Here is a 12,164-nt window from a genome sequence, read left to right on the forward strand (position 1 = left end):
CCGCCAAGTTCGCCACTAATAGTTTTACTCGCCTAAATTTGATTCCAAAAGGCCCTATAAGTTCCTTAATGTCTTAGCAACTAGGAAATATGAATCAAGTGTTGACATAACAAGCAACCCATTTTCGGATTGCGCTAGACCTCACAGCGCTCAGATTCTGTATGAAACTGGTGTAGCCTAAAATTTTAAGTCACTATCCAAATAGCTTTCTGGCCTTATATCTTTCATTAATGGTCCATCCACAATGACTGGAGCATATCGTTGTTAACATTCTTACTTTATTCAAATAAGGCGAAATGTCGTGGTAACTCAAAAAATAATCAATTTATTAAATTAAATTAAATTTTAAAAGAAATTTAAGGAGTCGCCACCTAAATTTAGGAAAAACTACGAAATCAAAAATTAATTAAATACAAATATCTATGAAATCATTAGATTCTAGGTAAAAGGTTCAATTAATTCTGGAGGAAAGGTGTTAGACATCCTTCAAAATCTACAATTGTGGATCCCAACTAAGTTCATTTTTGCAAATTTAGGAGGATAAGTAAAACAAACATGGGATATACACAAGTGATAAAATAAAACAATCAAAACTAAGGTTTGCCTAACATCGATAATATAAATAAGGAAAAAGGCTCAAATATGCCATTGAACTTTCATAAAAGTCTCATTTATGCCATCAGTTAAAAGTTTGGCTCATTTATGCCATTAACGTTAAAGAAAAGGCTCATTCATATCATTATTTTTTAACAATGGTTTTACAAAATTATTTTTGACACGTAGCCAATTATAATTCGGCCACGTCATCAATTTTTTTATAATGAAGCATATTATTGGGTATTCTAAGCCCAAACCTGAGTCCATCTCAGCCTTTTCAAAAAAAAAAAGGTTAAAACCTATTGCAATGAACAAGAATCCAACTCGCAACATGCAGTTTAATAATGAACCCCCTTACTAGTGAGCCACGCTCCTCTTTTGGTTGTTGAGGGGGTTCATTTTACTATCTATACGTCTAAAATCAGAACTTTACCTTATATATGCAATGTAATTTTTTCGATGACGGGGTTCGGGTGAACCCCCTGAGCTCTAGAAGATCTGCCCCTGGGAGAGGCAACATTCGGAGGTTGTTTGGTCGGAGTTTGGAGCTCGCTAGGAATGCCTGCAAAGTATAAACAACAAGATCGAAAAGGGGAAAGGGGAAGGAAGATGTACATCTCAGTTGTTTTTATTTTCCTCTTAAAATTACACCCATTATTTAAAATCTTATTCACCATCGACTAACTTAGTGACTAAGAAATTGTTTAAATAGAAAATTGAAAATCGCCTTAGTACAATATCACTATCTTTAAACTATGGGTTTAAACCACATATTAATAAAATATCTGTGTATGCAACCTTATCCCTATTTAAATATATTTCTAGACTGCACTAAAAATACAAAAAATGAATATTAATAAAAATAACAAATAAAATGAACATTAACAAATGTAACGAATAAAAGAAAATGACATGTAAAAAATGCAATTTAACATAAAATAATAATTTAATCAAAGAAAAGATATTCACACCATATTCAATTGATTGTGACAAAAAAAATAATATAATTAAAACTATCTGATAAAAATCCTAAAATTTTGAAAAACAAAAGATAAATATCGATAAACTTATTTAAAATTGAAAAAAAATGTATTTTAAACTATTGAATAGATAAAACTTGAGAAGTTACGAATATGATAAATTTTAAGTCAAAATTGGGTGTTAACAATCGTTACATGATAGGTTGAACTTAATGTTTTCTACCCATTAAAGTAATGGACTGCCTGATATAGCCCGTCAAATTTTGAATTCCTTATAAACTAGCTCGAATGAATTGGTCCACGTAATATTGACATCTCTACCAATACCTTATAGTTTAGTTTGGATACTTATAGGGGGATTTCTTTCTTAGTAGGGTTTTTTCATGGTTATGGTTAAAAATTCAAACTGAACTACAATTCGAATCAAATCGATTAAAAAATTCGATATTTGGATTGATTTGGTTTTAAATTTTTGAAAATTGATATTATTTGATTTGATTTTACTAAAAAATAACCGCAAAAATAACCAAACAAAATCGATAAATTAGATATATAAATTTTATAATTATTTGTATATTATTCATAAATAAAATATAAATATTTTGTTAAATTTAAATTAACTTAAGTCTTTACTTTACCATTTTCTCAAACCCAACACTTTAGCCCAACTATAACAATACTAAGTTCAAGTCTATCAAAATCCATTTTAGTCTTTACTTACCCTACTTTACATAAAATAATCACCTTTTCTTTTAAATTGAATCACTTTGATCGTGTAATGATAACTCCAGTATCGCTTAATTGCTTAATTGAACCCACAATATCTTTTTTGTGGATTGTTCATGTACTAGGTGTTTGTGTCTATCAAGATACGTACTTTCTCAAAGAAAATATTACTTTCAAATTGAATAAATTAAAAAAACAGAATCAAACCGGACCAAATAGACAATAATCAAACCGATGCTTATTTATTTTTGTTTGATTATAGAAATTTTTAAAAAACAATTAGATTGATTTGATTTTGATTTTAATCAATAACTGATTTAAACCATACCACAAACGCCTCTACTTCTTAGATATTAACTCGAATTATAAAGGAAAAATAGTTTCATGCTATCATAATTTTTGTAAGATTAACAATAAAGAAGACAAAAGAAGTACCGAATATGACTAATGAAGTGAAGTGTTGAACCAAAAGATATGTAGCCTAATTTGGAGAATCCAATGATTCTGTATCATCACAAACCTGAAAATTTTCAATATGGTTGAGATACAACCATCTATAGTTGTGTGAGATCCTTAACTTTTCAACAAGTGTTGTAATGAGTCCCATTTTAATACCACACACTCTCTCACCTCATTTTTTTCCAAATTCTTCTCTTTCTTTCCAATTAATCGTTTTCATTTCCGACTTAAAAAAATTGCCACCTCTCAACAAATTCAAACTAAAACATAATTATTCCTCTTAATTTAAGGAAAAAAATCTTTGAAGATTTCCATTTTACATCTCAATAAATTGAATCAAATCCGATACCTTTAAAAAGATGAATTTTTAATGAGAAATTCACCCACACACTTTAAATTTGTATTAAAAAATATTCACCAAATATTGAAAATCAAAAATCAAACTAGATAGAATCTAGTCAAATTGAATATTTCTTTTACTTCAATCTATTCTTTTTATTCTTAAAAAATTGACATAATCAATTTTAATTTTAAAGTAAAATTAAATGGAAAAACCACCAAACTGATTATTAAAATATCTCTCTTTGTCATTCACTTCACCAACAAAAGGCGATGTAGCTTGGTGTCACTAAAGACAAAACATGATTCGAGGGTTTCTTTTACTAATTTATAGCATATCAATCTCAGAAACTTCAAGAAAGTCCCGCCCAAAGAGCTTAGCCAAGAGTGGACCAGGCCATATGGCGATCCCCCAAAGACGGTCACCGGGAGCAAAGATCCTTCTCAATTCTTTCACTGTAGATAAACACGCTAGGTTGGTGATAGGGAAGACTTATTTCTTATTGTTGTCAAGCTGCACTTCACGAATGTGCCCTATGCTGTTGAAAGCCTAGCTCATCCTCATCCATCCTAGTTTGCAGTTCCAGCTTCGTATCAAGGTCACTATATATCATCAATATCGATCTTATCAAGAAGAAAACCTTTAGGCTTATTAATGGGATATGGAAATCAGGTGCAACGGTCAACTCAGTCAGAGCGGAAGCGGTCAAGCAAGGTTATCATGAGACAATGTACTGTAAGCGACAAGTAGCGTTTGCCATAAAGAAGCTAGCCACAAACATATAACAATCCTCACCACTCAATGGAGAATAGAAGATAGGCTACGGCACTTCTTTTCTCACTTTCAATGGGTTCGAGTCTAATAGCCACGAAACAGAGAAGAGAAGGATAAGTTGCACACTTTAGGTCTGTTCCAGGCCGATCGCTCAAAGAAAGGAAAGTAAGTCACCCCCAAAAGCACACACTATCATAAAAGATAAACTTTAATTGGCCGTGTTCAATCAAACATGTGATTTTCTCTCCGACTACGAATATATAGAGAGTGTGTGTGTTGTGTAAAATTAAATTTTTGCTCTTTTTATTTGTAATCTAGGTGTTGCCTTTATATAAATTTAATTCTATATTTTCACTTTCTAGTTTGATTTGTAATTTTATTATGATGATTTTAAAGGTCCTGAAAAGTAGGAAACGGTGAGAATAATAGACAGCAGATCCTTCTCAGCTTTTCCTACTTTTAAGGACCTTTATATTTATGTCATTATTCTTCACACACAATTTTTGAGGTTAATTTGATGAAACAAGAAAATGAATCATCTCAGAAATTGATTGGCAATGAAATGAGAAGGTACCCATCATTCATTTTCATGTGTTCTTCATACAACCAAATTCATAATTTGTTTCAACTTCCCTTTCCAGGGTTTTGAAAAGAAAAAGAAGAGACATTTAAAATTCAAACATTTTTGCATATACATACACGTAGCTGGTTTTTTTCCTTTTTCTTTTTTCTTTTGTGAGGATATATGCATGTATAATGAATAATTTGTTATTGTTTCTCCTATGGAAAAGGGAAAATAAAGAGAGGTGTAAAATATAAAGAAACTCTGAGCTTATGGTAAAAATTGATAACTTTTTTTTTTTTTTTTGCCAAAATTTTCAGGGACTAAATATTTTTTTGTAGGGATCGAAACCCCTGATTTTCTTGGGGGAGAAAGAAGGAAAGTAGTGATAGCATTTCATATATAAAAAAATATATGCATAAAATTTGATAGAAGGAATTTTAGTGTGAAATGTTGGCATTGGTAGAAGGAAAGAGGAGTAGCAGCTGATGATGGAGCAAGAATTAGATTCAAAGCTTATGATAGAAAATAATTTACCAAATCCTCAAAGATCTAAGAGCTTTGCATTCAGAGCACCTCAGGAAAATTTCACAATCCAAGATTTTGAATTGGGAAAGATCTATGGAGTTGGTTCTTACTCAAAGGTCAGATTTTAATCCTTTTTATTATGTATTTATTCGAAAAAGTCTAGTTTGAGATTCTGCTCAACACTTCCCATTTTCCTTTTTGTGCTCAAGTGTAGTGATGTTCTATGATTTTTATTATCTTGCTTTCTGCTCATTATGGTTTAACCTCCCTTGGTGAGTGGTATTAGTTGAAATGTAGACCATGGATTTGTTATGTCTTACCATGCTTTTCGATATAATGAGTTATCTTGTTGAGTTCAGGTGTCATTTTTATTCATCTTCAAGATGTCGTTATTCATTTTTAGCTTTTCTCTGTCATTCACTTGATAGTCAATAGTTGAAACCATATAGTATATGTTTTTGTAATAAAGTATCAGCCAAATGTCCCGCATTGAAGGTAAAAGGGAAAAAAAAAATAAAGATTAGATATTTGTTGCAGAAGTCGTCTCTTTTAGATCAAAGAAAATCTTTTTAGTGAGTTCATCTTTGAGATGTGTTTTAGTTTTTAAGCAATTCTTGGTGGTATTAATTGGTGATCACACTCCTATAGCAGAAGTCCAGTTCAAGGATTGTATTTCTATCGCACAGTTGAGGGTCGTCTTATTAGCCTATATTAGTAACTAGCAACTCTTCTTATATTGGTCTTTCTTCTTTCACCCCTCTTGCTTTTCCTCTGGGTAAATAAATCACGAATTGTTATTGAAGTTTTGGTTGCAAATTGTGTACTATCAGGTTGTCAGAGCAAAAAAGAAAGACACAGGGAATGTTTATGCGTTGAAGATCATGGACAAAAAGTTCATCACTAAAGAAAATAAGACTGCCTATGTGAAATTAGAAAGAATTGTACTTGATCAGTTGGATCATCCTGGTATTGTGCGATTATTTTTCACTTTCCAAGACACTTTTTCACTATGTGAGTTTTTTTTACACATTTTTCTGATATGTTAGTATTTTACACATTCTCTTTAAGGATCTTTTTCCACTCTTTATGCTTGGCATTTCTTGTCGAACATTGATGTTTCTCCTTCTAATTTCATGTTACCCTATTGTGAAGACATGGCACTGGAGTCCTGTGAAGGTGGTGAGCTTTTTGATCAAATTACCAGGGTGAGTAAATGAAGAAACTTGATATACGTGTTCTTTTAGTTTCTCCCATAAGCATCGAAAATCACAACATAAAACAGAAAAACAATCGTTATCAATAGTGAACCACTTGTGGCATATTCTGATTTGTCTCAGAAACATATATCTTCTTCTTGAACTCTGTAATGTGGTTGACTTCCTAAATTTGATATATCCTGTTGTTCCTTCTGGAAAGAACAATCATCTTTCTAAATACTCCTTGTCCATTTATTATGATATCATTGGCAGTGAGGGATTTTTCCATTTCTGAAGTGTGTGATCAGTTCCACAATTCACTAATATTCTCTTTTGCTTGGAAAGCAAGTAGATCATTTCCTATTAAACTTTTATTTTGGTTGGTGCAGAAAGGTCGTTTGTCCGAGGATGAAGCACGTTTTTACGCAGCTGAAGTGGCAGATTCTCTTGAATATATACACAGTATGGGATTGATTCATCGAGATATTAAGGTAATTTTACTATGTGATTGTTGTGTCAGCAGAATATTCTAGGACAATTTTGAATGTTTTTATTTATGGCAGCCAGAGAACCTGCTACTCACTTCAGATGGACGTATTAAAATTGCGGACTTTGGCAGTGTAAAACCCATGCAGGATAGCAGAATAACAGTACTTCCAAATGCAGCATCAGGTATATCTTGCTTGTTATGAGAAATCACAATCATATTGGCACAAAATAGGGTATTTTGGTGTCATTTTCGTTGCTAAACCAGTGCTCTTTCTTTCCTCCAGATGACAAGGCATGTACTTTTGTGGGGACAGCTGCATATGTCCCTCCTGAAGTTTTAAATTCTTCTCCTGCAACTTTTGGGTATGGACCCTGCCCTTGAAAAAGCCAAGTCTTTTTACTTCTTTCTGGATATTAGCTGATTGGTAGTAGTTTACACTTTGATGGTATTGCGTGAATTATGCATTTTTGAATGAAAACATTAATCATTCCTTTTGGACGTGTTTTACCAGAAATGATCTCTGGGCACTTGGCTGCACCTTATATCAAATGCTTTCAGGATTTTCACCTTTTAAAGATACCAGTGAATGGCTCATTTTTCAAAGAATCATTGCTAGAGATATCAGGTTCCCAAATTATTTTTCAAATGAAGCTAGAGATCTCATTGATCAGTTGCTCGTAAGTTATAATTCCTCTTTAATATTTACTTGCATCTTGTGGTTTCTTCTTTTTTCTTCCCCCATTCTTCGTTTTGTCCTTTTTCTGATATGTATCTTGATTTATTCTATCAGCTGATTCAAACATCGATGAGCTTAGGCAGAATTTTTAAACTAGATTCGCTAAATCCTTTCTGTTCCATGAGCATAACACCAACAATATACACCACATAGGCCTTATTTAATTAAGAATGACTTTTGTATCTTAATTGACATAAGTTTCTCTATGTAATTGGATTATATGAGCTTGTAACCCCTAGGCCAGCCAAAACTTTGGCTTGCTATACATGTTTAGGTGTTTTTTTTTGGTGTTACCCTTAGACTTAAAGCAAGGATAATATCTTAGAAACATATCTGTTTGTATATCTAGCTTTTTGGAACATCCAATGCATGCATCTTCTGCTATTTTAGGTGTTGGACTGTAGTATTATTGTCTGTAGGACTACATACCTTTTCTTTTTATGGCAGGTAGAGAGAATGATGGTGGTGGCATGTATGTGCCATTTCTAAAATAATGCAGAACGCAAATGATAAACATCTTCGATATTCCAATAGAATATAATCTTTAAAATGTATCTCATTCCAAGTAAAAGAAGCACATAAATGTTGTGTTTATATTTACAAAAAATACACATGCTATACTTTTGTACATATCATAAAATCTCTTTTACCAACTAACTTGCATCTAAATGAATCAGGATATTGATCCTAGCCGAAGACCAGGTGCTGGACCTGATGGTTATGCTTCACTGAAAAACCATCCTTTCTTTAGTGGGGTTGATTGGGACAATTTAAGGTTACAAACTCCTCCACGGCTTGCTGCAGAGCCAAAAGTATGGAAATTTGTTTTTATTATTGAGCTTTATCTCAATTTTCATAAAGAGTTGATTAGTTATAGAAGTATTAATAGGGTATATCAAATCTTCAGGGACACTCTACTCGTACCAGTGGTGAAGATCATGATCCTTCATGGAATCCCTCACATATAGGGGATGGTTCAGCTAGACCTAATGATGGAAATGGTGGTACGCCATCCTCTTCTGAAGCTAGTAGCGTTACCAGGCTTGCTTCAATCGACTCATTTGATTCAAAATGGTAGGTTTAACACTTGTGGGACATTTTAGCTGTTAACTCTTAGTTTGACTTTTAACTATGGTTAGCCTTGTTATTTATGTACAAGTTTACTTTGATATTTATGTTTCAACATGGTGCCAGTGTCTTGCCTTGTCTCTCCAGCTTCAAATGGTCTTTATGTTACCTAATTAGGAAAAAGGGAAGCAGTCTTTGCTTCATTAATTCGTTAGGATCATTGAGTGTCTTACATTAAGTTTTATGTAGAAGCTTGTTCCTACTCTGCTAAGCCTATGTTAAAATGGTTCTATTACTCTTTTGGCCTTGTTAAGCGGGACATAGCAACCCTCAACATCACACTTTATTATGGGCAGACTCATGCACATGGTTGCTTTAGGCCGACTCCTCTGTTTTGTTTTTTTCCACAACTCTTATCCTCTCTTATTCCTTGTCAATCGGTAGTGCATGTCAACGTGTTTCTCGTGATGCATCAACAGGAAGCAGTTTTTGGAGCCTGGTGAATCTGTTCTTATGATCTCCAATGTGAAAAAGATACAGAAGCTTACAAGCAAGAAAGTTCAGCTTATCTTGACAAATAAGCCAAAATTGATCTACGTAGACCCCTCAAAGTTGGTGGTCAAAGGGAATATTATATGGTCCGACAATTCTAACGATCTTAATATTCAAGTCATAAGCCCTTCACAGTTCAAGGTTTGCACAGTTAAGTCCTGTTGCTTTCCCTCCAGACCTCAATCATTCTTGCTATTTTTTAATGATTGTTTTTGATAAATGAATCAATCTTTTTTGTTATCATTTCTAAGTTATCAAAGTTTTAACTCAATCTTTGTATGTTCATGCATCTTTTGATCATACAGCCAAAGAAAGTTATGTCTTTCGAGGATGCTAAACAACGAGCAATGCAGTGGAAAAAGGCCATTGAAACTCTTCAGAACCGGTGATATCTATATATCTGCATTTCAACCATACTTTTTGAAAAAGATATGTAATTGTAGAGGGTATAGGGGATCCAAAAATGTTGGATACTCCTACAAAATACTTATCAATATAAACTCAATTTACAGGTCTAGAGTATAGTAGATAATTTTCACCAAAATTTTTTTATCTTCTTTTGGATGAAATGCACATCCACATTTGTATGCTATAATCTTGTAAATGCAAGAACTGAACGAAGTTGGTGAATTCTCAGCTATTTCAAAACCACTCCTCACAATAGAGTTGTTTTTGACACTATCAAATCAACATAGACCAAGTAAATATGAAATGGATAAATAGTTTTTACTATTTTTTTTTACTTGAAGTTAATTGTTTCATAATTATTTCGAGCACAAATGACAAATGTCATTTAATTCAACACTTAATATATCGATCGCGAGTGTAATATATAGTACGTTATATTTTTGTCTTATTACAAAAGAAGTATTTAATTTGATACAAATTTCGGGTATTGCAAGTGATCAATAGGTGCATTATCTCTTGTTTAAAGTGTCAAAATGAAAAATTATGTTAGTTTTCAACATCTATTTATAAATTCAATCTTTATTTACCTTTATTTTTCTTTAATTAATAACACGATGACACGAGAGATTTTGTATTACATTCTTTTACAAAATATTATTTTTAGTTTTATATCTTTTCACAACATATTTTTACTTTACATTTAAGAGATCTTCATTTTATTTAAAAGATATTAAAAAATAATTAATTTTTATTCAATTTGTAAGTAGCCATGATATTATTTCCATAGAATAATGACATTATGTAAAATATTTATTTAAATTCCTTGGATTCAAATTAAAAACTTGTAACTATAAGAATTATTTATTTTCTCAGATAGAATGTTCATATTAAATTAAATAAAAGAGTAATCAATAAGGGCAAATTAGTTTTTTTTTTATATTAATAAGGCGAAATGGTCTCATGAATTCTCATACTTGTATGAGTTTGTATTCTGAACATTTTTACTTAATAATTTGTCAACTGAATTCTTAAGATCAATTAAAATGAGATTTTTAAGTCTTTCCACCTATGTGTGTAGCTCACTCCTTTGCATATACGACATGTCATATCCATGTCTCGTATAATAATGTCATGTCATAATTATCCTAATAAATATTTTTCATTATATTTACAAAAATTAAATAAAAGGCAAAAAGATAAGTTTCTATTAAAAAATATTTTAAAAATTGATATTTCACTCTTTGATAGGGGATGGTCTTGTCACGACTGGAATCTAGACCGCAGACGAGACCGGCGTCGTTGACCTCTCAGAGGTCGCAAACAAGCCTACTTACGTCATTCTTACTTTACATAGGTTAATTTTAGCGGAAAATTTGAAATTTTTTATTCTTTAATTATACTTGCTAAACATTCTTAATATTTCATAATCGTTCATCATCAACCATCTAAAATTTAAGAGATAAGCAACTGAAAGAAATAATTCATTAAGTATTAATTGTATATCGGCCAAAATAGCACCAATACAAAGTCTGAACCAAAACAGGAAAGAAACGCTAGTGGAACATGCTCCACTAGCTCAACTCTAAAACTACGCTAGAATGTAAAACAGTAGCATCCTCGAAAGCATGAGGACCTACCAAACTCCGGATGAATGCTGACGTCCGGATAACTGCAACAACGAACCTGTAGCTCTACCGTCCACCTGTGCCTGCACCTAAAAGTAGATGTTTGTATGGAATTAGTACACACTTGTACTAAGTATGGGTATATGCAAGCACACACCAGGGACATGCATGAGGAAGAATAGATCATTCCTAACAACATGATTTTTGGAAGTCAAGTCAGTGGACTTCCTAAATTGAGATTGGGAAAGTTATGCCATGAGAGTGACATGCATCATTATAATTATCGTTTGGCACACGACACATAACATCTTCATATAGCACATAACATATAAGACATAGTTTCTTTCATATTATTCATTCATATGCCATGAGATCTTGTTATCATGGACTTGACCTTAAGACTTTCCAAAATGAGGGCTCAACATATGGGACCTCAACTAGGGAGTCTTCTTTAGCAAACACAGAGTCTGCTTCATTCATTCATACGTACCTCATTCAATTCATTCATAGGCCAGTGTGAACACCAGCTATACCTAGGATGTAGTTTAAGACTTTCATCGGGTTTGCTGTGCAATGATCAGGAATAACCTAATGTCATTACCTGAATCTAGCTCACCTCTTGATTATCCTATCCTAACACCTTCGGTATCATTCATTTCTTTATATGATTCATTTGAGGCTGACCTCATTCATTTATTGGGAACTTTAACTTTAACCGACATAGATAATGTCAGCATCATGAAATCCAGTTTCTCCCCCACTCCGAAAAGAGGTGGAATCACCGGCCAAAATGACTCAATAACATGCTAGCGTATATGGGAATTAGACCCCGTCAGATCCCTATAGTGGCAATATAGGTTCAAAGACTAGGAGATGTATGGAGACACATACCCGGCAAGCCGGACAGTCTCATCTTATGAGAGTTACGTGAACCTCCGCGTTTCCCGAAAGAAGGCATCACCGCTCATAGCTAGCCTATTGGTGCTCAGTATAAAGTTCCATTACATTCAACTCATACATCATGGAAGCTGGCTTCTAGTATGAGGACATCATAGCTCAATAGATGATTTCTCATCTCATCATTAGTATTAAGTATTTTAAACTCAATATTTTTATTAGAGTG

The 12,164-nt window shown here is 32.8% G+C and overlaps 1 protein-coding gene across 4 annotated transcripts; it reads left to right on the forward strand.

Moving 5' to 3' along the window:
- The first annotated feature begins 4,317 nt into the window (after positions 1–4,317).
- LOC107013878 (3-phosphoinositide-dependent protein kinase 2-like) lies at positions 4,318–9,694 on the forward strand. 4 transcript variants are annotated; one of them, XM_015213759.2, is made up of 12 exons: positions 4,318–4,446; positions 4,759–5,082; positions 5,797–5,977; positions 6,119–6,171; positions 6,552–6,653; positions 6,726–6,834; positions 6,936–7,014; positions 7,164–7,329; positions 8,066–8,200; positions 8,296–8,462; positions 8,936–9,158; positions 9,314–9,694. In XM_015213759.2, exons 2-12 carry the CDS (start codon positions 4,927–4,929, stop codon positions 9,395–9,397), a joined length of 1,455 nt encoding a protein of 484 aa, XP_015069245.1. In that variant the 5' UTR covers positions 4,318–4,446; positions 4,759–4,926; the 3' UTR covers positions 9,398–9,694. The 4 variants fall into 4 exon arrangements, with proteins under 4 accessions (XP_015069245.1, XP_027771203.1, XP_027771202.1 ...); XM_027915402.1 differs by having other exon boundaries at positions 5,797–5,932; XM_027915401.1 differs by having other exon boundaries at positions 4,384–4,446; positions 4,905–5,082.
- Positions 9,695–12,164: the final 2,470 nt, after the last annotated feature.

This window comes from Solanum pennellii, chromosome 3 (genome assembly GCF_001406875.1).
Source record: "Solanum pennellii chromosome 3, SPENNV200".
NCBI lineage: Eukaryota > Viridiplantae > Streptophyta > Magnoliopsida > Solanales > Solanaceae > Solanum > Solanum pennellii.

What these genes read in the sequence shown, in the direction of transcription:
- LOC107013878 (XM_015213759.2), top strand. Translation starts at nt 4,927, where the DNA reads ATGATGGAGCAAGAATTAGATTCAAAGCTTATGATAGAAAATAATTTA. An exon ending in GAGTTGGTTCTTACTCAAAG is followed by an intron (nt 5,083 to 5,796) that starts GTCAGATTTTAA and finishes GTGTACTATCAG; the next exon opens with GTTGTCAGAGCAAAAAAGAA. An exon ending in GGCTTGCTGCAGAGCCAAAA is followed by an intron (nt 8,201 to 8,295) that starts GTATGGAAATTT and finishes TCAAATCTTCAG; the next exon opens with GGACACTCTACTCGTACCAG.